This window comes from Podarcis bocagei, assembly GCF_964188305.1.
Source record: "Podarcis bocagei genome assembly, chromosome: 1".
Taxonomy (NCBI): Eukaryota; Metazoa; Chordata; class Lepidosauria; order Squamata; family Lacertidae; genus Podarcis; species Podarcis bocagei.
The window spans coordinates 44,460,679-44,485,279 of NC_138125.1; the positions used below are offsets into that span (position 1 = coordinate 44,460,679).

The following is a 24,601-nucleotide window of genomic DNA, read 5'->3' on the forward strand; positions in this document are numbered from 1 at the left end:
GTGCATTTCAATGGCATGAAAATGTTTTAACTGTGCACTATAAGCAATTTTTAAAGCAATAATAACCTTGGGCTCTGTCTGTCAATCTAACCTACATCATGAGATTATTGTGATGATAAAAAGGGAGGAGAGAATTATGCACTCCATCCAGTGCTCACCTAGGAAAGAACAAGACAAAAAAATTAATTGAACAAACTTTCTTTTTGCAATCTTTCTTTCCCTTTGCCTCAGGGAAGAAAACTATTCAACCCACTGTCTGAGTTGCAATTGTCTTATACAAGTCAATGGGATAATGAAATGGACCACATCGTAAGCAGCGTTTAGAGACTATAAATTTCACCACTAAGCAAAATGCTTTATAAATTGAAAAGTAAGTTTTCCGCAGGGCACTGCTAAATGGAAAAGGTAGCATTGCACTGATTTTTTCCTTTTAAAGAGTTACTTGTGTATATACTTGAATATGCACCTGTCCTGTAACTAATTCTATCTGTTTCTCTAAAACTGTGAATAGAGTTTCAAAAATGCTGAATGTGAGAGGATCCGTCTCATCACAACTGACAGGTGCCAATTGCAGCAAGTGCTGGCAACAATTCTGGGTCCTAGTTTCAGCTCTTCCAGTCTCAGTTAAAACAACGCCATGCAACTGTTTGCAAAAACTTTCCCCCACCAGCCCACCATATGTTTCCATGCTTGGAACAGAGAAGGAGGAGGAGGTGCTCTCTGGCATGGCCCCATAGCTAGATAGCATAGCAATGTGGAAGGCTGGCAGAGGAAGGATGGAGAAAATCGGTCCCTCGTTTACCAGCCTGCTCACTCACCTGCATGGAATTCCTTGTCACCTATGTCAACCAGGTGAGCTAATAAATATAAGGCTGAGTTAGCAATTAATCTTTTGATTTATGTTTGGTGGTTCTTAGTACATTGTTCTACTAGAATAAAAGGCATGTTTAAATAAAATACAGGCATGCAAATATTACACACGCATGAATGTTTGCCTGCACATGTCTTTAACTGCTGACAAGCTTAACAGAGATTTCTGAGTATCCATTTGTGCAGGATATCCTGTTGCTGGACTAGAACTCCCATCACCTATGACTCTGACCATTGACTATGCTGTTGGGGGCTGCTGGGAGTGGGAGTCCTATAGTATCTAGAGGCCCACAGGTTCTCCACATTAGAGCAGGGAGACAAATAGATTTTACTGGCCTTGTGAATTTGGAAATGGTTGTTGTTGGAGGAAGGTAAGCAAAGACGATTACTCCAATAATCGAAATACTCTGGTATTTTCTCAGAAGGTTACTGTGTAGCAGATTTATTCAAAATGGGGTTTGTTCCTGCCCTCTCACGGAAGAGTGTTAATAAAATGCAACCTTTCTCCTTATCCTTATTAAGGCTAATTGTGTAGTAGTTGACCTAGCTGCAGTAGGAAAAATAAAAGACACAGTCATTCCTGTTTTCACACATTCTGGCATTGGAAAGCAATACGTAGTGGTTCTTCTGAATAGGTAACCACCCTTTTCTGGCAGGGCTCCAGTGACACTAACAACTTCACAAGAAGCAGAGATTCAAATGTAACAGGCCTCCTCTGAATTACTAGATCTTGATGCTGAGGTAAAGTTTCACCTGTAAGGTTTCGCCTATTAAGTACCGAAAGAGATTGGCAGCTGTCTCGTGCCCAATTCAAGGTGCTCACATTAGTGTTTAAATGACCCAGGCCCCAAATATCTGAAAGACCCCTTCCTACCACATAGTCCTTCTCAGGTGTTCAGATCTGCAGAGGGGGCCATTTTGGTTGTTCCACCAGCCTCAGAAACTCAGGGTGGTGGTGCTCCAGAAGAGAACATTCTCCATGGCTAGACTTAAGCCGCAAAATTCCCTCCCCACAAAGGTGCATATGCCACCTTCATCATACAACTCGCAGTGAACGCTGAAGATGCCCCTCTTTGCCCTGTCTTTTGACCTTTGGGATGTAGTTTTTAAGGACCCAGCTTATTTCTGTGATTGTAAGTTCTTTCAAACGGATTTTAACATTGTGCTTTAATTGTTGTAACCCATTGCTGGGACCTCAGGGTTAAGGGCAGGAAAAAATAATTGGCAAGCCCAAGAGGCTCATTGGTTTAAACCACAACGCCACACGCTACCCAGGTACCCCTTTAAACCACCCTTGGTACATAGGCTGCTTGACGGGTGACAAAAGCCAGAGTCTTTTCTTCCCTGACTTTTCAAACAATGTTGATTTTTATGTGATTATCCTAAAGTGGTTTTTAAGAGGTTCTTCAATTTACTTTTTTTTTTTTTTTGGTGGGTGGCAGGAGGAGGGGGAGTAAGCACTGTGGCAGCTATTGAGGAAGCATAATGCGGAAGTGTCCTTCATAACTTTCAACCAGCCAAACTCTGCAGTTTTGCTTTGTTTTAAATCACTTCTCCATCGAATCCAAATAAAGTCTCGAGACAAAATCTGCAGAAACTGTTGACATCATGATCCTGTTATAAGAGCCTGGGGCTATTGGTAAGGGGATGGGCAATGCCTTGAATCTTCTGCTGCATCTCACTCACCATCTGGGGACTGCAATTCTCCTGCTACCACACTGCCATGCGCTAGTTACTTGGCACTCCCTACCCTCAGCTGAATGGCAGAGGATGGAGGGTTTTGCCAGGGTGGCTCATATCTGCCTTGCAGGCTCCCACCTCCTAGGATGCATCAACTCTGATTCTTCCCATTGTTAAGCTAAAGCAACAGAGAGAAAAGCGAGCTTTCGTCTCCAGCATCAAAAAACTGGATCAAGATAAGTTTCATCTAGTCTAGGATTCTGTTTCTTGCAGTAGCTGACCAGATGCCCTTGGAAAGCCCATAGAAACAGGACATGAGGATAAGAGCCCCCTCCCCCTCTGTGGACTTACTCCAAATGTTGTTCAATGGAATTCTGACTCTGAATGTGAACCTACAGTTTAGTTATGTTGGCAATGAATCTAGGGGTTTCCCCATACTTCAGCAGGACAAGCCCTACGGATGAAGAGGCAGGGGGAATTTTATTCTCCCCACCCGCCATTCTGAATCACAGACGTGACCCAAAGTTGACTTTATCAGAGCAAAGTGAAGGATACATCTAAGGCAGGTGTGACGAACTTTTGCCTTTTTGGATGTTGCTGGACTACAACTCCCATCATGCCTGGCCACTGGAGCTGATGGGTTTTGTAGTTCAGCAACATCTGGTGGGATGAAGATTCCTCACATCTGATCTGATGTCCGCTGGTTTGCAGCACACATCTAGCTCCTTAAAGGATTTATACATGGAACAAAGAATATGCTTTTCATGTGATCTTGCTTTTTTTATTTTATTTTAGAAAAAGGAATTACTGGTACAGCCCTCCCCAGGGAAACACATCTGACGTACCATTATGGCAAGCTTTTAGGCACCTGTATGCTCAGGATTTGGGTTGTTAACTTGGATTGTACAGTGGCACGATTTCTGGCATGTTGCTGGGCGGGTGGGAGCCTCTCCCAGTCTCACATTGAATGTAACTGATCTGTAGAAAAGACATCATGACCTGGAAAAAAAAGAGACCATGCACATACAGTGGTACCTCAGGTTAAGTACTTAATTCGTTCCGGAGGTCTGTACTTAACCTGAAACTGTTCTTAACCCGAAGCACCACTTTAGCTAATGGGGCCTCCTGCTGCCGCCGCGCCGCCAGAGCACGATTTTTGTTCTCATCCTGAAGCAAAGTTCTTAACCTGAAGCACTATTTCTGGCTTAGTGGAGTGTGTAACCTGAAGCATATGTAACCTGAGGTACCACTGTACTTTTGTAACCTAAGAAAATCTTTAATTAAATTTGTTTGTTTTAAAAAGGTATTACATAACTAGACAAAATAAATAATTCTACAGTGTATAATATTGTGCAGTACAACCGTGTGGTGCAGCGGTTTGAGTGCAGGACCAGGAACCAGGAGATCAGAGTTCAAATCCCCACTCAGCCCTGAAGCTCACTGGGTGACTTAGGGCCCATCATAATCTCTCAGCCAAACCCACCTCATAGGGTTGTTGTGAGGTACATGATGGGAGAGAATCATGTACGCCCCCTAAAGCTCCTTGGCAGTTGGAACATCTTGTTTTTATTTTTGATTGTATCCCGCCCCTCATCGATATATCTCAGGAAGGTTCACAACATAAAAATACAATATAAAATATATATTATAAAATTAAGAACAACAAACCCATAATCCCTTTCCTAGAACATCGGTTGTCAATCAGCCAAAGGCTGCCGTTTTCGCCTGGCGTTTTCCACAGGGAAAAGCGGGCACTAAGAAATGGGCAGTACCGGATTTCCATTTCACATTCTCCCCCTGGCCTGAAAGGGCTTCCAAATACTTTCAGATCTGCCCGTCCTCTTCCCTTTCACAGGAGGCGGCTGGGGGGAAAGGCGCGCCTCTAAGCATCCTCCCCTTTCCCTTCCCTCTTGCCTGCTCAAAGTAAATAGGAAGGGCTGGGTGTCCAGGCGTTGAATTTCACTTCCTGTCACCTGGAGTCTTTTGTCTCTCCCTGAGCTCTTGCTAAAGGGCGCACCTTGAAGTTCAGGCGGCGGGGAAGGAGTTAATCGGAGATCCGCGGAAGGGAAACACCCCTCTTGGGCTGCAGCGTAGCCCGTGAGTCAGTTTCACCTGAAACCAGTCGGCAGGTAGTGAAAAAAAACCCGAAAAGGGAAACAGATCGCAGAGGTCCGAGGGAGGAAGTCGTCGCACAAAACAGAAGGGACGGCGCCCAGGGAGCCTCACTCTTCCGATCCCCGGACACGCGCCCGCCGCCCGCAATTTCTCCGAGGAGGAACCGAAAGGAAGAGTCGCCGTCGCGCATCGGCAGTTGGACTTTTTGGCGAGCCAGAGTTTAAAAAAGAAGAAAAATCTTGGGGGAAAAGTTGTTTAAAGAAATGCTCTTTGGGCTAAAGAGCCACAAGTAGAGGAGAGGGGAAACAACTCCCTTTCAGCTTTCCTAGTCGACGGCGCAGTCGACTCTCCTTGGCGAGCCCGTCTGCGCTTTGCCTGCTTTCCGCTCCTCGAAGCGCACCGCCCTCGTTCGGCTGCGGAGATCCACCGCCTGCGCGGCAGAAGGGGCTCCGCCTGCGTCACGATGCTCCCCCGTCGGATTCACGTCCAGGCTGGGCTGCTGCTTCAGCTCGTCGCGGCTGCCTTGGTAGCCGTCGGGCAGGAAGAGGCGGCGGAAGGAGAGTCCTTCGGAGACAGGTGCCAGGCCCATTTCACGGCCGGCTTGCCCGAGTTCGTCCTGGACACGGACGCCTCGGTGGAAAACGGAGCCACCTTCCTGTCCTCGCCGTCGGTGGAGAGGGGCCGCGACTGCGTGCGGGCCTGCTGCAAGCACCCGCAGTGCAACCTGGCTCTGGTGGAGAAGGTCCCCGGGGGGGACGAGGAAGACGGCATCCACAGCTGCTTCCTCCTCGACTGCCTCTACGAGCAGGCCTTCGTCTGCAAGTTTGCCCGGAAGGATGGCTTCCTCAACTATGTCAAGAAGGACGTGTACGAGGCCTATGTGGCCATGCGGGAGAAAGGCCATCGGGGTAAGGAGATGTGTGTGTGTGTGCGCGCGCGCGCGTGTGTGTGTGTGTTGTGGTTGGGGTGACTTGTGGGACGTGTCCAGATTTGCCCTACTGTGGACTGGAGAGAAGTATTATTTTTCCCACCCCCCAAAAAATAGTAGAATTCCAGAGAGACCCAAACAAAGCTGACTGGTAGACGGTCAGGGCTGGCAAGGAAAAGTAGGACTTCTACTGGAGTTAGGAGCTGGTTTTTGAAAAAAGGATTAGACCAGGCGTCGCCAACATTTAGGGGCCTTGAGTTTATTCACAAACTGGAGGAAATGTGGCAGGTAATACAACACACACAACCCCCCCCCCCAATCCTGGGAACTGTAGTTCACCCCTCTTGGGTTCAGTTCTCAGCACAAACTGCAGTTCCCTGTAAGACAGGGTGATGTCTAATTTTCAACATTGTGATACGTTACCAGCTGAGCACTGCAATATACCGATATATCGCAAAGTCTGAATTAAGGATGAAAGTATGTAGAAGCGAACCCAGGTTTCTTTCTTTTTTGCCCTTTAAGTTTAATGTGTTTATACAGCTGCTGCCACCCTCACAACCAAGTACACACCACAGCCTGTTCAGTTGGCTACAGCTAAATGCTTCCTTCAAGCCTAATTTCAGTAGTGGGAGGAGCAGGCACCCTGTGGGTGTCAAGGGCACATGTGTGCCAAGAGGTGCTACATTGGAGACCCCTGGATTAGGCAAGTGAATGGAGTGTAGGTCTATCAAAGCGGTTTAAACTACTCAGTTGAGCCCCCATGTCCAGGAGCAGTTTATACCTCTTGGGCACAAATGGCAGGAGAAAGCGACCACCTTCACGCCTTGATCATGAGTAACCAGAGGCATCTGCTGCCCCTGAGAACTGAATAGTGGAACCAGTTGACCTTGGTCTGTTCTGGAAAAAGTTAATATGCTTTTGTGAGAGAGACTCTGGCCAAGCATTGTTTTGAAAATTCATAAATCCAGAATATTTAACAGGAGGAAGGAAAAGCACATTGTTAGAAGGATGTTGGATAGAAACCAAGGGGTTTCCAGCTGTAATGCTTTAGGAGATACGGGGGGGGGGGAGGTTTATAAATGGGTAAAAGTTTAATGATAAGGATTTGCTGAACTAACAAATTGAAGTGGAATACAAAGAAGGGAGGTATGAGGAGGTCTGGGGAAATAAGCATAAGGAAGATATATTATGGAAAATTATTTGTTTTTTTGTATTTTGTTTCTTTTTATTTTTTATTTTTTTCATTGTTATATTTTAAAAAACTTTAATAAATATCTTTTGGGGGGGGGAAAGGAAGGGAAAGCACATATACAATGGTACCCCGGCTTAAGTACCGTATTTTTTGCTCTATAAGACTCACTTTTTCCCTCCTAAAAAGTAAGGGGAAAGGTGTGTGCATCTTATGGAGTGAATGCAGGCTGCGTAGCTATCCCAGAAGCCAGAACAGCAAGAGGGATCGCTGCTTTCACTGCGCAGCGATCCGTCTTGCTGTTCTGGCTTCTGAGATTCAGAATATTTTTTTCCTTGTTTTCCTCCTCCAAAAACTAGGTGCGTCTTGTGGTCTGGTGCGTCTTATAGAGTGACAAATATGGTACTTAATTCGTTCCGGAGGTCCGTTCTTAACCTGAAACTGTTCTTAACCTGAAGCACCACTTTAGCTAATGGGGCCTCCTGCTGCTGCTGCGCCGCCAGAGCACGATTTCTGTTCTCATCCTGAAGCAAAGTTCTTAACCTGAAGCACTATTTCTGGGTGAGCAGAGTCTGTAACCTGAAGCGTATGTAACCTGAAGCATATGTAACCCGAGGTACCACTGTATTAAAAAGGCTGAAATCTAAGCACAGGGAGGAAATCTCATTGGAAAAATCCACCAGAGAGTAAAACCCATTGAATTTAGTGGGATTTAATTGTGAGAAAAAGATGCTTAGATTATGCTGCATAACTGGAATGTGTAAATGAAAGCTTAAGAACTTTCAGCCTTTTCACTGTGTGATCCTGGCTGAATAATTTAACTGAACGTGTTATAGGGGTGAAGGGCAAGGGTCTGTAGTTTGTTGTTATTGCTTCTCTATAATGGCAGCCTTCCAGTAGAATGTCTACATAAAGATCTTTCAAAATACATGCAGCAGTTTCTAACAAAACTAATATGAGGAGTGGCAGGCAGGCAGGCTCTTCATCAATAACATAGTTCTGTACTTTTTCCTGGAAAAGTATAATATTACAGGAATGTTCCAGTTTACTTTAGCTATGGAACTTTTCCACATTGTGGCTTCTTGTGTGCCTATGCAAATTGTGACTGTGTAAAACATCTATCCCACATCCCCATGCAACATGGATTATGACGCAGAGTAGCCCTTTAACAAAAAGAATGGTAAACTCATGGGGAAATGCCACTAAAGGCCTTTCTGCACATGTTGATCTCTAACACTACAAATGTACATGTGCTGCCCATTATTTGTGTGCTGCCTGTGTATCCTTCCTCAAGACTGGGCTTTTGTTTGAGGGTGATTGCATTTTCCACCCACTAAATATGTTATATTTTATAGTACTTTGCAGACCAGGTGGCCTTTGGTTGCATACTAACTCTAGCAAAGAGTGCCTTGTTCAATTTTTTAGTAACTTGGAGTCTTTAAAAATTCATTTTAGCTTGCTTCAAAATTTGCATCTGTGATTTATCATTATTACTCGAGACAGTAAATTTGCACAAATGTATCTGATCATCATTGGTCAAGCACATACCATTTGTATGTTACTGATCTTATAAACATTCCTGCAAATAGCTCCTACCCCCAAACACACAAACAATGCAATATTAGGCATGCAGGTGAGTATTGCCAGATTTACAAGTAAAGATGATCTGCTTGTACTATTTGATTCCTCTATTGCCTTGCATGCCTAGGAAACTACATCCCATTCCACAACAATGCATCTATAGTTGTTGTGATTAGCTTCAGGTTGTGTTATGGGCAACTCCTGGATGTAGTCAGTGATGTAATTTTATCAGTTGTCACTAACTAACCAGCCTGCATGCCAGCTTGACTATCGCTTACCCCAGTGGTTTTCAGCCAGTGTGCCGTGGCACCCTGGGGTGCCTTGAATGATGGTCGGGGTGCCACGGGCCTCTGTCCCTCTTTCTTTCCCTCCCTCCCTTTGATGCCCTCTCATGTCTCTGCCTCCCAAAGGCTGGTGCAGCTGTTTATTGCAGCAGGCCTGGCTATAAGCTCTGCAGGTGAATGGTGCCTCTGGAAGACACCTCTCTTTGGGGTAGGGTGGGGGGCAGCAAGAAGGGCGGCAGCAGGAGAAGAGGAGGCTGAGGGAACACTCCACAGAGGAGGATGTTCAAAAACGGGTGAGTGGCAGGCATCTCTGTGGGCACGGGGTGTCCTAACTGGGCTCCTGAGCCCCACAGGGGTGCCGCAGAAAGAAGGTAGTTGCTTAAGGGAGCCGTGGACTCAAAAAGGTTGAAAATCTCTGACTTACCCAACAAGAATAATTCCCCTGCAACAACCCATGATGTGATGCTGTACTTCTTACACTCAGTCAAGGCTGTAGGAATGCCCTGTGTCATGACTGGTTGGACATTCCCAATGAGGACATGACTTGGACTTGTGCAGGATTTGGACCAGGGAAACTTTGTCTCTAATCCCTACTCAGGTTCCTTGTTGTAGTGATAAACCTTTTAGCCCCGTTGACTGCAGACATGAACTTCTGGGGGAATATTAAGGAGTATATCAACAAATAAGAACAGCGCATGCACAGTCATTGAAATGGCATGCAAAGTCCTGCACTACTCTAGTAGTCTGTAAAAAGGGATTCTACCACATTTCACTGGGGACAGAAGCACGGTGCCAGGCCCTAGGGAACATTTTGAATACGCACAACCCCAGACCTTACTCAGGTCATCTGCAGATACAGTGCTGAAGGCTCAAGGGAATGTGATATACCAATCCATACCCATAGTCTATAATTTTTTCCTTTGGCCTAAATGTGCTTTGACTCCTGAATGTCCAGAGACTTGTGGGAGAGAAACGGGAGTTTCAGATCTTGGATTACCTAAGAGAGCTTTGAGTAAAAGCTCATTGTGCACCTATCAAAATATCTTTGCAGGTCCAAACGTTTTAAAAGTGCCGCTTTAAGCATTTAATTGCACGGAAAGATGTGCCTTCCATGAAGCATTTTTTCCATTTCTGTTCTCTCACTATTTGCGGCCTGGCAACAGAAGTATCAAAGTCTTCAAAGAAATCTAAACCTAGGGCAAGGAGTCTCATGGGGATTAGGTCTGAGCCTTCCTGGAACCTAATTGCCTCATGCTGAACCAGGAGTGCTTTAATGGAGGAGGAGAATACAGTGCAAGGTCCTGTATTTGGAGGGGGAACTGCAGCTTCCTGGCATCTTGAGTTTAAAAAGGCTCAGGCAGCAGGTGGTGTGCGTGAAACTCTGGAGAGCCACTGCCAAAGGTCGCATCCACAACATACATTTAAAGCACTGTTATATTATTTTGACAGTCGTGGAGAATCCTGGGGACTGTCGTTTGTTTTGGGTGCTGACCCACACAGAACTATAGTTCCCAGGATTCCCCATGAGTGTTAAAGTGGCATAATAGTGCTTTAATAATAATAATAATATTTTATTTGTATCCTGGCCGAGGCTGGGCTCAGAGCGGCTAACATCATAAAAACAAGACAATATACATAAAAACAGACATCAGTTAATTAAAATACACCTTAAAATTAATTCAGACAAGTTAAAATCTGGGCAGGTGGCAATTATTAGGTTGGAATTGAGTACTTGCCAGGACCAACTGTTTCCACTGGTCATATAAGGACCTGTGAGCGGGTTGGGGCCTCCTTTGGGCTTGTTTTATACAAAAGAAAGTAAGTCAAACTGCATCCTGCCCAAAGGCCTGGCGGAACAGCTCTGTCTTTAAATATATAGCATGAAAGTGATCAAAGATCAATGGGTAAAGGTTTGATCTGATGTAAAGCAACTTCCTATGTTTGTATAGGAGGTCACAGCTCCAATTTACCAGTTGGATGTACCAATTTACTGTAAAAGCATAAATAAAACATTAATAAAGGAGGTCTCGGCACAGCCAGGAAGACCTTTTATTTTTGCTTTCTCTTCTGTTCAGAATGTTTCATGCATTTCTGTTACTGGAAAGAGGAGGAGATTAACACGATAGTGATGTTGGGTATTTTTGAAAGGTTTTGTCGTGTGTGCATGATGCCATCAATAACAGGTCTTGTTTGTGGGCTTTTCATAGGCATCTTGTTATCTGCTGTGAGAACAGGATGTCAGACTAGGTGGGCCTGATCCAGCACTCTCTTCTGATGTTCCTGAACAATCCACCACATTTTTTTTAAAATGTAGCTGTTGTAGTGGATGATATATACACAGTATATGAAAACACTGGTTTCCTACTTTCTATACTTTATGCTAGGCATGGCAAATACATGGGCATGGATGGCTTTGAAGGCTGTGAGAGCAATTTGCCCTGCACTCATTAGACGTTTCCCCATTCAAAATTGCTGCAGGATTTCTCAATAGTAACCAAAGCAAATTTAATGCTTTATCTGTTAATGGGGGCAGTTCCAAAAAAAGTAAGGAATGTAGATGTTTGTGTAAATAGACCCTGTCAGTATACTGAAACATATATGTGTGTGTGTGTTAGGAAAAAGTTTGACGTTATTGAAGCTTAACCTCCACCACCCAATTATTATAAGGGAGCTGAAAAACTGTTCCAAGCCAGGAGATGGGAAGATTGGTGAACAATAAACTAGCTCCCAAAAATTGAATGAGTTGGAGACTGTACGCAGTAATACCAATTTGACTTTCTCTTGTATAAACTCCCCTTGTGTTGAGGGCATATTCTGAAGCGCCTTCTCTGAATAACTATCATAGACGCTTGCTGGTCTTTCCAGCTTTTGGAATGCCTTTCTGGGAAGGTTTGCTTGGTGCCTGTTCTTCATTTTGACCCAGGATTGTAAATTCTATCCAGATGGGCTTTTGGAGATAAGCTAAACGCTTATTCTTTTGTCTACTCCAGCTTTAATTTGCTTCTTTCCTGCTTTGTTTTTGTGTGTGGCTTTAAAAATCTCCGCATGTTTATGTTTGCTGGGGGCTGATTTGTGGGATTGAGATATTTGAAAATGAAATACAATTGAAGCCGCTGACAAGGAATGGTGGTGGGATCTGAGCCAGAAGACAAATGTATTCTGTAGCTATGACATATGAACTAGGTCAGGAGGTGGGGAATCCCGTGGGGAATGGAAGGCTTGTTCGAACAGGACAAGTGAGTGCATCATTTCCGTTGGTTCCCCGGGAAGAGTGAGGTTACTATAGGTGTGTTTCTAGGAGACCGGATTAACAAAGCCCCTGAGCAGTGAGGTGACTTACCTACCTGGCAGATACTTTTTCGTTTACGTCACTTTCTCTCCATGACCTGCCTGAGACTTCTGCTGCGCTGGAGGGAATGTAAGAGACAAAACACAGAAGTTTGCCTTCAGTCTGTGCATGTCATTAAAACTTAGTTTTGGCAGGCAAGGCTGTGTGGTTGTCTGACTTAGGCAATGCATATGACCCCACCCAAAGAGTAAGGAACAGAGACCGCCGAGAATGTGTAGAATAGCATCCTGGTCGTAATGAACCCTGCATGCAGTCTCAAGAGGAACAGGTCAAGTACTGTATACATGTTGTCCACTCCGCTTGATCAGTTCTCCAAGCTTTTTCTCTGGATGTGTTTAGGTTATTGTAAATGTGAACGGATATGTAGAGTCAAAGAGGGAGAGGGGACAGCAAAAATGTAGGAGAGTTGACTGTTCAAATGATACAGTTTAGCACAGTGTTTCTCAAACTTGGGTCTCCATAGTTTCCAACTCCCATAATCCCTAGCTAGCAGGACCAGTGGTCAAGGATGATGGGAGTTGTAGTCCAACAACAACTGAAGACCCCAGTTTGAGAAACACTGGTTTAGCAGCTTTGCACCCCTGCAGCATGCAGTGCATATGTAATGTGTGCTTAGCTCTCGCGTTATTGGCCCAAAGAGCAATATAGCGGTCAGAAGTGCAGTAGTAAATAAGCTACATGGGTAATGGAGGAGGCTAGGCCGGAATATAAATCAAGCATGACCTGACGGATAGCTCAGGCAGTAGAGCACAAGACTCCTAATCCAGAGTCATGGGTTCAAGCCCCACGTTGGCCAAGAGGTTGCTGTATTGCAGGGGGTTGGACTAGATGACTCTTGGGTCCCTTCCAACTCTATGATTCTCTGTTTTTATGTGTTCTCCAAATGGTACTGTGCTCCTAGAGTAGGGATGGAAACCTGTAGCCCTCTAGATGCTGCTGGACTGCAATAGTCATCATCCATGACCATTGGCCATGTTGGCTGCGGCTTCTGATGGGGGCTGGTGTCCAACATCTGGAGGGCCACAGGTCCTCTCCTCTGTGCTGGTGGATCATTGGGCTGGATTGAGACCTGTGGGAGCTGACTTCAGAAATGCATCAGGGCAGGGTTCCTTTCTTGTATCCTCAGTTCCCCATCAATAAAATGGGAACAGGGCTGCTGCTAGGATAAATCTGATCATGACTGCAAAGCATTTGGAGCCCTAAAGAGTACCTTAGAGATAATTTCTAAGAATTGGTACATGCCACTTCCCAAAGTGTTAGTCTGGCAAAACATTAAGGGTAATAATGGGCAAATTCCATAATGTCAAAATAAGGATGGGCAGTTGGGCCATGCTACTTCCTCTTCCTGTAGGCCAAATGCCCCAACTGGTATGTCCAGTATAATTCCAGTATGATTTCTCTAGAGCCTTGCCCAGTTATGGTGGCAACCTTCACCCTCTTGTACAGCCTCGTGATGATCAGCTCACCAAGCACTGCCAATACAGTGCTTTTTATTTTTTAGCTGTTTTTATTTGTTAGCTGTCAAATGCAACCACAGCAAACACAGCTGAGGTTGCAACGTAACATTGCCATGCTCTTCCTTATCCAGCAGCCCAAGCTCGATATGTGCCTTGGCTCACATGGGTGGCCTGTTAATTTCTGTAGAAGCTCTGTTCCATCCCACAGAACAGAGTGAGGAACCTGTCGCCCCTCCAGAGATGGTTGGACTAGAACTCCCTTCATCCCTCATCACCATTCTGGCTGGGGCTGATGGGAGTTGGAATCCAACATCCTCTGGAAAGCCCATAGGCTCCCCTTCCCTACTGAAATAGATTTGCTTCCTTCGCTGAGATTAGCCTTCTTCCCTCTCTTGTGGTCCAGGTGAAAGATCTATGGGGATTCTTTTGATCAGCAGACATAAGATTTTATATACCAGAATAAAAATGGATGTGCAAAAACAGCTCTGGGGTGAAAAAAGGTGTGTGTGGAGGGGAGGCATTAGCTCAGTTGGTAGTTAGAGCATGGTGCTGATAATGGCAAGGTTGCATGTTTGGTCCCCGTATGGGACAGCTGCATATTAATCCCTGCATTGTGGGGGATTGGACTAGATGACCCTCAGGGTCCCTTCCAACTCTACAAATCTATGATTCTATGTGCCTAAACACTTTCTGCTCAAATGAGAAAACTGCTTTTAGGAATAGATGGGTATTTGAGTACTTGTTTGCTGACCGCTTTAAAAAAAAAATAGTCAGAAGATGATGATACATGATTGTGCTGAAGCTGAGCAAGAATTGAAATAAAAGCATTTTGTCTGGAATCTTTAGATGGAATAATATGCCAAAGACTCTTCTCCTTGTTTGTAATTCTTGAGCAATTCTGCGCCCCCTCAGCTCTTGCCACTTGTTTTGGCTGTTAAGGATTGTTTCTGTTAAGGATTCTTTTGGCTGCTAAGAATTAAGGAATAATGCTGCTCATCATAAACTGTATTCTTGGGTGCCTGCTGTTTTACCCTTTAGTGATGATGCTGTGCTCGTTCTGTTTTCTCCATAAAATGGGAATCCTGTGTTTTCCTTATGTGGAAGGGCAGGACCCAAAGATGTTTACTGGCAACAATCTAGAGCCTGCTATTTAAGTTATGACTTCATAGGTTTATTCTGGGTCTAGGCAAACCAGTTCAGTGGGAGTGGAATAATAACCTCCTCAAACTTTTGCCTATGTTTAGAACAGCAACTTCTCCTAATACTGTGAAATACTTGCAAACACAGCCTGCCTCCAGTTTTTCAGTTTCTTGGGTGGGAAGAAGTGTCTCCAGAACTGTCAACACCCGAGAAGCAACTGCTGGTGACTTTTGGTCTTTGATCCTAGGCACTTGCATGCAGGGAAGTGGCTTTTATTGAGAGAGATGGGGATTTCCTTCCAAGGTGTTTTTGCAGTGGAGCCCAGCAATTTGCCGTTTGTTTTCCCAACAGACTTTGCCATCCAGCCTAACCTACCTTGCAGGGTTGTTGTAAAGTACTTTAGCCCCTTCACATTTACCAGAAAAATAAATGGTGGGACACAGAAATTCCTCTTTCCTTTTGATTGCTTGCACCCGTTAGTAGCAGGTGTGAACGTTGCTGGACAAAAGTGTGAATCCTGGATTGGTCTGGATTTAATTTTGATTTAGCAACACACACTAGGCCTGGGCGATATATCAGTATATAGCCCAGGACCAATATGAGGAGCAGACTGTGATGTCGGCTTCACTCAGCGGTGTATCACTGGTGAAACCACCACCGCTCCCGAGTCCCTCTGCTAGCGATGTCCTCTAGCGAGTGTTGCTTTACCCCAGGGGCCTGCAAAGTTTTTGTGGCTTGGGCCGGTTCACGGTCTCACAGATGCCGCGGTGGGCCGGAGTGTGTGTGCGCATGCATGCACAAATGCTCCTTCTGGGGCGGAGGAGGCGTGCACAGCTTCCCATTGGCCGCGGAAGCTTCCTGCAGCCAATGGGAAGCCGGCCAGCGTCATGGAAGGCGGTCCCCGCTCTGCTCTGCGCCAGATTAGCGCGGTGCACAGGAGCTGACCAAGCAGAAAGGGTTCCCTGAGCGGGTGGCGGGGCTCCATGGGCTGGTTAAATAACCACCATGGGCCGCTTGTGGCCCATGGGCCTTAGGTTGCTGGCCCTTGCTCTACCCTCATACTGTGCAGAGGGAGAAAAAAGCTACACCGGCGAAGCGCCCATACAGCTTGTTCTCCCCACTGCATCTTTTAACTGCTCAGCTGAGGAGTGTGCGGTTGCTGCTCCCCTCAGAGTCCCCCAGCCTTGCACTGGCTCCAGGCAAGGGATCCCCGCTGCTCTCCCCGCTCATCCGCAAGCTGGGGGAACACCGGGGATGGCTCAACTGGTGGTGGGGAGCCCTCCCGTGCCCCAGCTGAGCTGTACAAACAAGCTGCCTTGTCCCAGCCCGCTAGGCGCTGGGGTGAAAATGTCTCAGCTCCTGCGGTGAGAGCTGCGGCAATTTCATCGGGTGCCTCGCAGCCAGTGCAGCTTGTTTGTTCAATATCGCGGTATATCGCCAGACCACGGCGTTTGGCTGGTGATATACTGCGATGCTGCAAAGCTGATATCGCCCAGCCCCAACACTCACCGTGACATAGTTGGCTGCTGCTTTAGATTAATATGAAATGTTCTGATACCTTTGCCAGTGTTTTTGCAGGAAAGCTTAAAGCCACTCGCTGCAATGGCACAGAACTCATACTGGCCAACATCACTTTCACAGCAGTCAAAAAAAATTCAGTGTCATGTGGCCGCTGAATTTCTTTGGATTTGCTGAAGAGAATGTGATACTGTTTGCCTTAAAACAAGGGAAGCGAAACCCCTGAAAATCCAAAGTGGTACAGACTAAAAAGAGTTGCAGTGCTTAGAGTCGGAAGGTATTTGTCATGTATACAATGCTAAAGAAAGTACGAACAACTGGACGATGCTGAACTTTGATCTGTGTTTATGATAGGCAAATGCTTACTTGAATCAAAGTTCGCAGATAAAGGAAGTTAGACCAGGATTATGTATCGAGGCGAGGTTAGTTTTTGTATAGTGTAGGTCATGATAAAGAGAGAAAGGACTTCTTTGAAACTCTGGTGTTGAAAGAGGCTGCATCTCCAGGGGCAGAGTACATGTTGCTGCAGAAGGCCCAATTTGAATCTCCAGCTAAAAGGATCTTGGATAGCAGAACTGCAAAAGGCAGAGACTTCAGAATATTGCTGCGTCTCAGAGCAAAAACCAAGGTGGTTCAAATGTTCTCGTCTGTAAAGGGGTTTGCCGGTGGCGTCTTGGCTACAGATTTTACCCAGTCTAACTGTTTTGGATCCTTTCCCCAACATAACCTTGGGAATTATAGTTCTGGGTTCAAACCAGGGCTCTTTCATGAAACTGATTCTTGCTACAAAAGCAACAACTGCTTTGGGTTTTGGACATTAACTGGTCCTAATAGCATTTATTATTTCCACTGACTCTACATACTCCTCCCTGGACTTATACAACTACCAAAATATTGATCTAAGCTTGTACAGTAGTACAATTATGTCCTTCAGTTCATTTAATTTCCGTGTTGGGGGGAAAAAAAGTTCCAGGTCGAGCAAAGGTCCAAGTGTGTGTGTGTTGTTGTTTTTGTGTGTGTGTGTGTGTGTGTGTGTGTTTGTGTGTGCATGTTGTCTTTCTCTATAAAGGTGAATGGCTCAGGCTTGAATGCTTTAATCCCTTAAAGACCAGACTCACCTTTAGAATCTGTCTTCTCTTTTCAAAAAGGAATTTTATTGGTATGAGTTTTGTTTGTTTTTCTTCATGTGTACCTTGAGTGAAATCTTTTGTCTGGAATAAAGTAGGCAAGTCCTGTTGAGGCAGATTCCAGGGATGGCTGCAACACAATACAATGTGCAGCAGGGCTTGCAGAGTTTTGAAACTGAGCTACAGATGAGGCCTACAGGAGTCCTCCTTGCTGGTCAAAATTCCGTTTTTCCCCATTCCCTCTTCTCCTCCCAGTTTCTCCCTTTTTTTTTTTCTTCCAACACTCAGACAGCAAGTATTTCACGGCCACTAAGCATGCTCAGCCATAGCTGTTTTGGGGTTTATGCCATGGTCTGGGCTGACTCTTTTTTGTGGTACTTCTGCAAACCTAGAGGTTCTCCCAAGCCTGCTGAGATTTACGCGTATATGATTAGCAAAAGTCTGTGGAACTTTATTTCAATATATGATCACAGCATCAAGACTTTTACATGCACAAGGAAGGAAAAATTCATCATTGTCTACAGTGGAGAAATGGTTGTTAGAATTACTGGACTTGGCTGAGACAGTGAAATTGACATGTTTAATCAGAGAAAAACCATTGTCAACATTGACTAAAGATTGGAAACTTTCTATGGGTTTTTTGCATGAAAAAGAAATGTACTTATGATATCTCGGTTTGAGGATTGAAGATAATGTTAGTTTATAAAAGGTGGATTTGTTGAGTGTTGTCTTAGAGTACATGTGTTGAACAGTTCTCTCTAAATAGCTGACAGATAAAGAATCAGAAGTTCTCTTTTCTATTTCTCTCCATTTCCCTCTTTTTCTTTTACCCCATTCATTTTTTCTTCTGTTTCTGCTCTGCGTTTTTATTTAGATTAGTGGTTTAGTCTTGATAAAAATATATCCGATATTGATCTTTATTTTTTTCCATATTTCAGTAAAGGGAAAGAACCTTCAAGATATTTGAAAACAAAAACAGATTTCCTGTTTTAATTGCTTGTCCTGAGCAGCCTCCTGGCCTAGGTAGAGTTGGCACAACACCTTCTTCCTGGGGTCAGGGCAAGGTGCAGTTGGGGACTTCAGCTGGAGGGCCCAGGTGATGTTAACAGTGCAAGAATAAAATTTTATTTTAAACACCTTGGAGGAAGGTTGAAGTACTACAGTAAATGAAACTGACCCGGCGACAGTTCCCAAAAGCTCACCCAGAGCAACTATGTGCAATGTGCATGAACTAGAGAGGCATAACGTCAGTGATACAAATGAATGATGGCTTCCAGCCTGGGCATGTAGCAGTGGTGCTCTGAAAGAGACAAGATCTCACCATCACGTCCCACATCAGGCAATTGCTTAAGCACACACCCTATCTAGAGCTTGGATAGATATATTTTCTAGCCCTGGTTTTAGTGTGGAGATTAGCAGGGCTTCCCCCCCCCTCCCGCCCCAGGTGTAAATCACTGGAACAAGGTTCTGACATGTCTCAGGTGGGCGCCATAGCCGTCCTAAGAGAACGAGGGAAGTGTTCATGGTGAGTTCTGGCACCTCTTTTTCTAGAAAAATAGCACTGGAGATTAGGAAGTATGCTCACACTTGTTTTGCAGTGAAGTACTCCCTGGAGCAATTATAAACCTTTCTGGGATGTTTCTGGAAGGAGTACTTCACTGTGAAACATACAATTTATGTAATCAAATGCCAAGTAAGTGCACTTGTCATGGTGATATCCTAGTAAAAACCTATGGGGACTTTGATGTGATCCTAACCATACTGCCTAGAGTATAAAAAGGGCCTGGGTCCTCTGTGATCTATAGGGAGCTAACGATTTCCTTATTTCATAACACTTCATGCATCATGCAGGTTGGTTTTCACAAATAAGTAATTTGAGCTGAGGCAGTATGAAAATACACACAAAATATATATAACATAGTAACAAACAAACAAACAAACAAACAAACAAACACAATCATGTAAATAACCAATTAATGCCTAAATAGGCCCACTGTAACTGTTTCTGATATACATGAAAGGGCTTTGTGGTCCAGTGTGTGTGTGGGGGGGGTAGTACATCAAGTAGAATAGTAATACTTTTATAAATAAACATAAATTAGATACAGTACAGTGGTACCTCGGGTTACATACGCTTCAGGTTACATATGCTTCAGGTTACAGACTCCGCTAACCCAGAAATAGTACCTCGGGTTAAGAACTTTGCTTCAGGATGAGAACAGAAATCATGCTCTGGCGGTGCGGCAGCAGCAGGAGGCCCCATTCGCTAAAGTGGTGCTTCAGGTTAAGAACAGTTCCAGGTTAAGTACGGACCTCCAGAACGAATTAAGTTCTTAACCTGAGGTACCACTGTATATAGCAGTACTTTCAGAATGCAATTTTTTATTTTTTGTTATGTGCTATTTATATTTTGTAAGGGATGTTTTGTGTTTAAATGCTGTGTAATATATAAATATATATATCACTGCGGAAGGAGGTAGTTATCATTGCCCTGCAGGCTATTTTTGTGATCAGCGCCCCACCCCATTGCTTTTCATGGGGTAAGGGAAATACATGCAGAAAAATGCTGGGGAGTTTTATAATTGATCTTCCAGATTCTTTTTTTGTTTGAACCTCTGTGTAAAGCACCTTTATGTTAGATTGTCTCCCTTTGTGACATGAGAAGAGCCGGTCGCCATGGAGAAACTCATCTAATGAGTTTCTGGGGAGAAGAGGTGGCATAATAAACATACTCAGGGGGCTATTCATTTATTAAGTCATGTTTGCTCTAATTTGAAAACATCTGATACATGTGTCTGATCTGTCATATATATGTCTGAATGCACAACCACAGTGCAGCATCATGCATATTGTTGTTGAAACAGGATGGGAGTGGGTGCATCAGAATCCCCTGCTATAAATTGGAGAGTTTTCTTCCATTGGCTTAGCAGAGGATTCCATGGAAACAATGCCTGTGTTTTAGAAGGAAGTAGTCTCTATCCATTCAGTTCCTTGCATCTCCAGTTAAAAGGGTCAGGTAGCAGATTCTATGAAAAACCTTTAACTGCCTGAGATCTTGGAGAGCCACTGCCAGTTTTCTAAGCACATGGCAATCCATGTGGGGAAACGACTTTGGGGAAATCCACGTGGGGAAACGACCTTGGGAAAATGATGGGAACAGTGTGCTTGCATGGATATAACCTATTGTAATCCTTTGGGTGTGACCTGAGCACTTGCTGGTCTTTGCCTGTTGTTAAAAAGTCTTGCTGTTCCGGCCACTTTCTGTAATGACGTTTAGGTAGCTGATTGAAAACTCTGGCATAACTGGCTGCACTTCATTCTAGTTTAAGGTCACTGGAAACTTCCCAGTATATTTCCATTTGGCGTCAAATGTCTTTGCCTGCAGCTTACTAGGTTTGGCCCTTTCCCTCCAGATGAACAGCCCTTATTGCTAAAGATAAATTGGATAGGAAAGCTGGAGTGAACTTTCAGAGGTAAAAGATTAGTCCGGCTTCTTCATCAACTGTCTCAAGGGCCTGTTTGTTGAGTTAGTAGGATCAAGTAGTAATACCACTCTTTGCCTGGAGGTTAAGTAGAGGTTGGATGGACACCTGTGACAGGTGGAGCGAGAACCAATGAGAGGTAGAACCGATGGATTATGATTTTGCCCTCATCCTCCACTGTGCTGAGTTGTACAGTGGCAACAATGAGAGGAAGGAGGACAAAAAGGACCATCAATGAGCTTTATAAAGTAAGAAGACAGGCAGGTAGGGGCTGGATAAAAGCAGACTGAGGTTAGTGGGGCAGTGCTCCACTGCTGGATGAGCCTCCCCTGTTTATTCTTCTATTTGCATATAAGAATGGGCACAGGCAAGGAAGTAGACAAGATGGCGGCAACAGTCACTGAGCCAACAATACGCTACAAAAGTGCTACTTGACCTCATCCCTTACTTGTCTTCCACCACTTTGAAAAAATGTCTAATATTTTTAAAAACTAAATAAACCGCTAATGTAGCATCCATTTTTTAAAAATCTCCTGCAGGTTGTGGGGTACATTTGTAGCTGTCATGTCATTTTAGTCATGTGTGTGTTCCCTTCATTCTTCAGAGTTGGATCCAGGCATTCTGTCGTCCTTTGTTGATTTTTTAAAAATGATTTTATTCAGTTTATATTATTATTGGTTATCTGTGCATGGTGCTGTATGTAGATTGTCAGGATATATTTTGAATTAATACATAAAAATGTTGTTGCTTCTCTCCCTTGTCAGATGATCGGCCGCCTGTGGCCCGTGCATGGATGGAGATGAAAGTGCAGCCTAACGAGCCAGTGACGCTGAGGGGTTCAGAAAGTTTTGATGACCATGGTATTGTGAATTATGAATGGACTCTTCTCTCTGGCGATGACTCTCTGGTGATGGAGGTAAGGAAGGCCAAATATTTGGCTTAGGTTTGCTTCCACAATAGCTTGCCAATCTACACTTATCAGCATTCAGGTGATTATATCTTCTTAATAAGCTGAGAGAATGAACTGCCTGCACATGAAACCCCTTCTCTCCTTCCTCTGTGTCAGCCATGATTAAACAAAGGGAATCACTTTGTAAACATTGTTTTTCATTTCATTCGAACCAAGAAACTATGGTTAGAAGTTTCAGAATCAAGGTATGATATTCAACCATAGGCCATAGTTTAAGATTGATTAAAAGCTTTAGAACAAGCCTGAATCTTAAACTATGGCCTATGGTTGAATATCATACCTTGATTCTGAAACTTCTAACCATAGTTTCTTGGTACGGATGAAATGGGAAACTATGGTTGATTCAGGGATTCCCTGATTTAATTGTGGCGCCTATTAAGAGAGGAGCGAAGGGGCTGCATGCTGTGGCAAAAAGGTGGTTTATGTCTTGGCTTATTAAGTCAGCATATGATCATCTGAATTGAGCCAGTGAATCATTTTGTCATGACGTCAGCAGTATGGTTCAATTAAGTTGTTACTCAGCATACGCCTCCTTTCTTTATGCAAAGAAACAAGCTCTGTGAGAATAGCCATCAGCTTTCCATCTGATATTCATTTACTCCCTTCTCCCTCTAACACCTTTGCTTTCCTCTCCTACTAAATGACCTTTTTATATCCCTGAAATCATTAATAGATGGGTTAATGCATTTTTTTATATTTAATGATATGGCATTGTTGAACTTTGCACAAAGATAAAAGACAATGAGATTAGCATTCAGTACTATTAATCCCAGAATATCGTTTAAGGGCATATGGTTTTCTTACATTATACGTAAGATTAAAGCAGGTCTGAGCCTGGTCAGTGTCTGGATTAGGAGACTGCCTGAAAGCCAGATCTGTAAGCTGTACTTAGTGTAAGTTTGATTATGTAAGGCATGCCTCAGTTCAAAGCTTGAACCTGTCCTGGGTTCGTGTACTCTAGATGTGTGCTACATACAATCCCTTGCTTGCTACTGAGTAAGTAAATCCAGTTTAGGCAGATTCCAGTAATGACTGCAAGGGAGGCAGGGCTCCAGCGGTTTGACATTCTGCCTTTCAGCAATCTTTAATGAGTTCAAAAACAAGAGGCAGGTCCTTTGCCACTACGAGTGCTGGGTCAGATCATCTGCCTTTTCTGGCCCAAGGAGATGGGCAGCGAACGACCTTTTCCCAGGGCAAGGGAGAGTCTTGGGGATTGTGACTGGGTGAATATCCTCATGTTCCTCAGTCACAGGATGCAGTGGTGTTCAATCTGCCTTTCAGACATGGCAGGTGGTAGCATTTGAGGTGGGCTTCGATCTAAGAATTGCCGCTCTATCCTTCATTGGGGAAACGGGGGCCTGACAGCATCACTTGCTCGTAATGGGCACTGTAAGTACCTTCCACTGGCGGGGAGGTATACAATAGCCACATCAGACCCGGCAGTTGCCACCTCAGTTGCATGCGAGAGGGAGACAAAGTGGGAGGACCAGTCACAGGGACAAATCACTACTGCTTTGAAGGAAAGGGGGAGGGGTCTGTGGCTGGGGTGGGGGGGGGGATGTCCCAAGAAAAATGCCATTCAAAAAACAGGCTTCAAGTGAAACTAGGCCTTTATGTGGTACAAGCATATGCAGGGGCAGCCTTCATGAAAAATCAGTGAAGGACTGTAACATGGTATAATTGCATAGAGCAGGCATGGCCAAACTTGGCCCTCCAGCTGTTTTGGGACTACAATGCCCATCATCCCAGACCACTGGTCCTGTTAGCTAGGGATGATGGGAGTTGTAGTCCCAAAACAGCTGGAGGGCCAAGTTTGGCCATGCCTGGCATAGAGCTTTTATACACTTCTGTATTACACACATGATTACTATTGACCAATCATATGACTGCAATAAATTTCCTATAACCCACTTTCATCACTCTAAACCAATTGGGAATCCTTTCGCTCCTTTGACTAGCCCTCCCAGCCTTCTCATTAAAATATTTAATTACGTATAGCTATTCTGCTCTGTCTTTTGTTATTAACCTTTGACTAATTATTCTGTTCGTTAGCTATCCACCAGCATCCTCTTTTATTTATTTGTGATTAATATTTTCATTCTTCTACTGACTTCAAGATTAAATTTAGTCAGTTGTTCCACCTAGCCAACTTTCTTCAATCATTGCTTATGGTACTAGTCTTCAGAGATTAATGGTGCATTCTTTCAGTATACTAAGGTACAGGTTTTTCACACTTCCAATCTAAAAATGGTGTGGGGGGGTTAAACTAGGCAGGGATGATGAGATTTCATGGTTTTGCTAGGCCACAAGCTACCAGGAAAATGGAGTCTTGGCTACAAAAATGGATTCAAACAAAACAAGAAGATGCAGATTTCAAACAGGACAAGGAAATTTGAGTTTTCTGCTTCAGGGGAGATGATGGGAGATGGGAAAGGGAGAAACTTGATCCCAGACTAGAGGTTGCTAGCTTCCCTTGTGGGTCACCTGAGGTCAAATGTAAATTCTAGCTTGTGGGACTAGTCTGGCAACCTTATTATGTCCAGTGCCTTTGCTTCCTGCTCTAAATTGTTGTATAATGCCATGCCATCTACATGCCCCATAAATTGTTACTGTCTACTTCATGACGCAAGAATGAATATAAAGCACTCATTTTATGTTGGACAAATGTGAGGTGCCAGGTTACAGTGCCATCATGGTATCTGAGTCTGTGTTCATATCTTGCAGTGTTTAAGGCTTGGTGTGTGTTTTTTCAAAACCAATGTATGGCTTCTAAACACAATTTTGAAAAGCTTTCCCAAGGTTGCCTTGAACTCTTCATCAGGTTACATTGTTTTTTAAAAAAAGAAAGTTGAGGGATGGGGAGGCAGGAGAGTTGGCTGATGTTCAAAGCCATCTGTGTCTACGTCTGGCA

At 44.3% G+C, this 24,601-nt stretch overlaps 1 protein-coding gene across 2 annotated transcripts in view; it reads left to right on the forward strand.

Annotated features, from left to right (window-relative positions):
* Nucleotides 1-4,222: 4,222 nt before the first annotated feature.
* Nucleotides 4,223-24,601, forward strand: part of SPINT1 (serine peptidase inhibitor, Kunitz type 1) — a 33,187-nt gene continuing 12,808 nt past the window's right edge. The window contains exons 1-2 of one of the 2 annotated variants that reach the window (XM_081209118.1): nucleotides 4,223-5,573; nucleotides 21,485-21,636. In XM_081209118.1, coding sequence (XP_081065244.1) covers nucleotides 5,129-5,573; nucleotides 21,485-21,636 — 597 coding nt within the window. In that variant the 5' untranslated portion in view covers nucleotides 4,223-5,128. The remainder of the gene's footprint in view (nucleotides 5,574-21,484; nucleotides 21,637-24,601) is intronic. The other variant, XM_081209117.1, reaches the window with a different exon arrangement.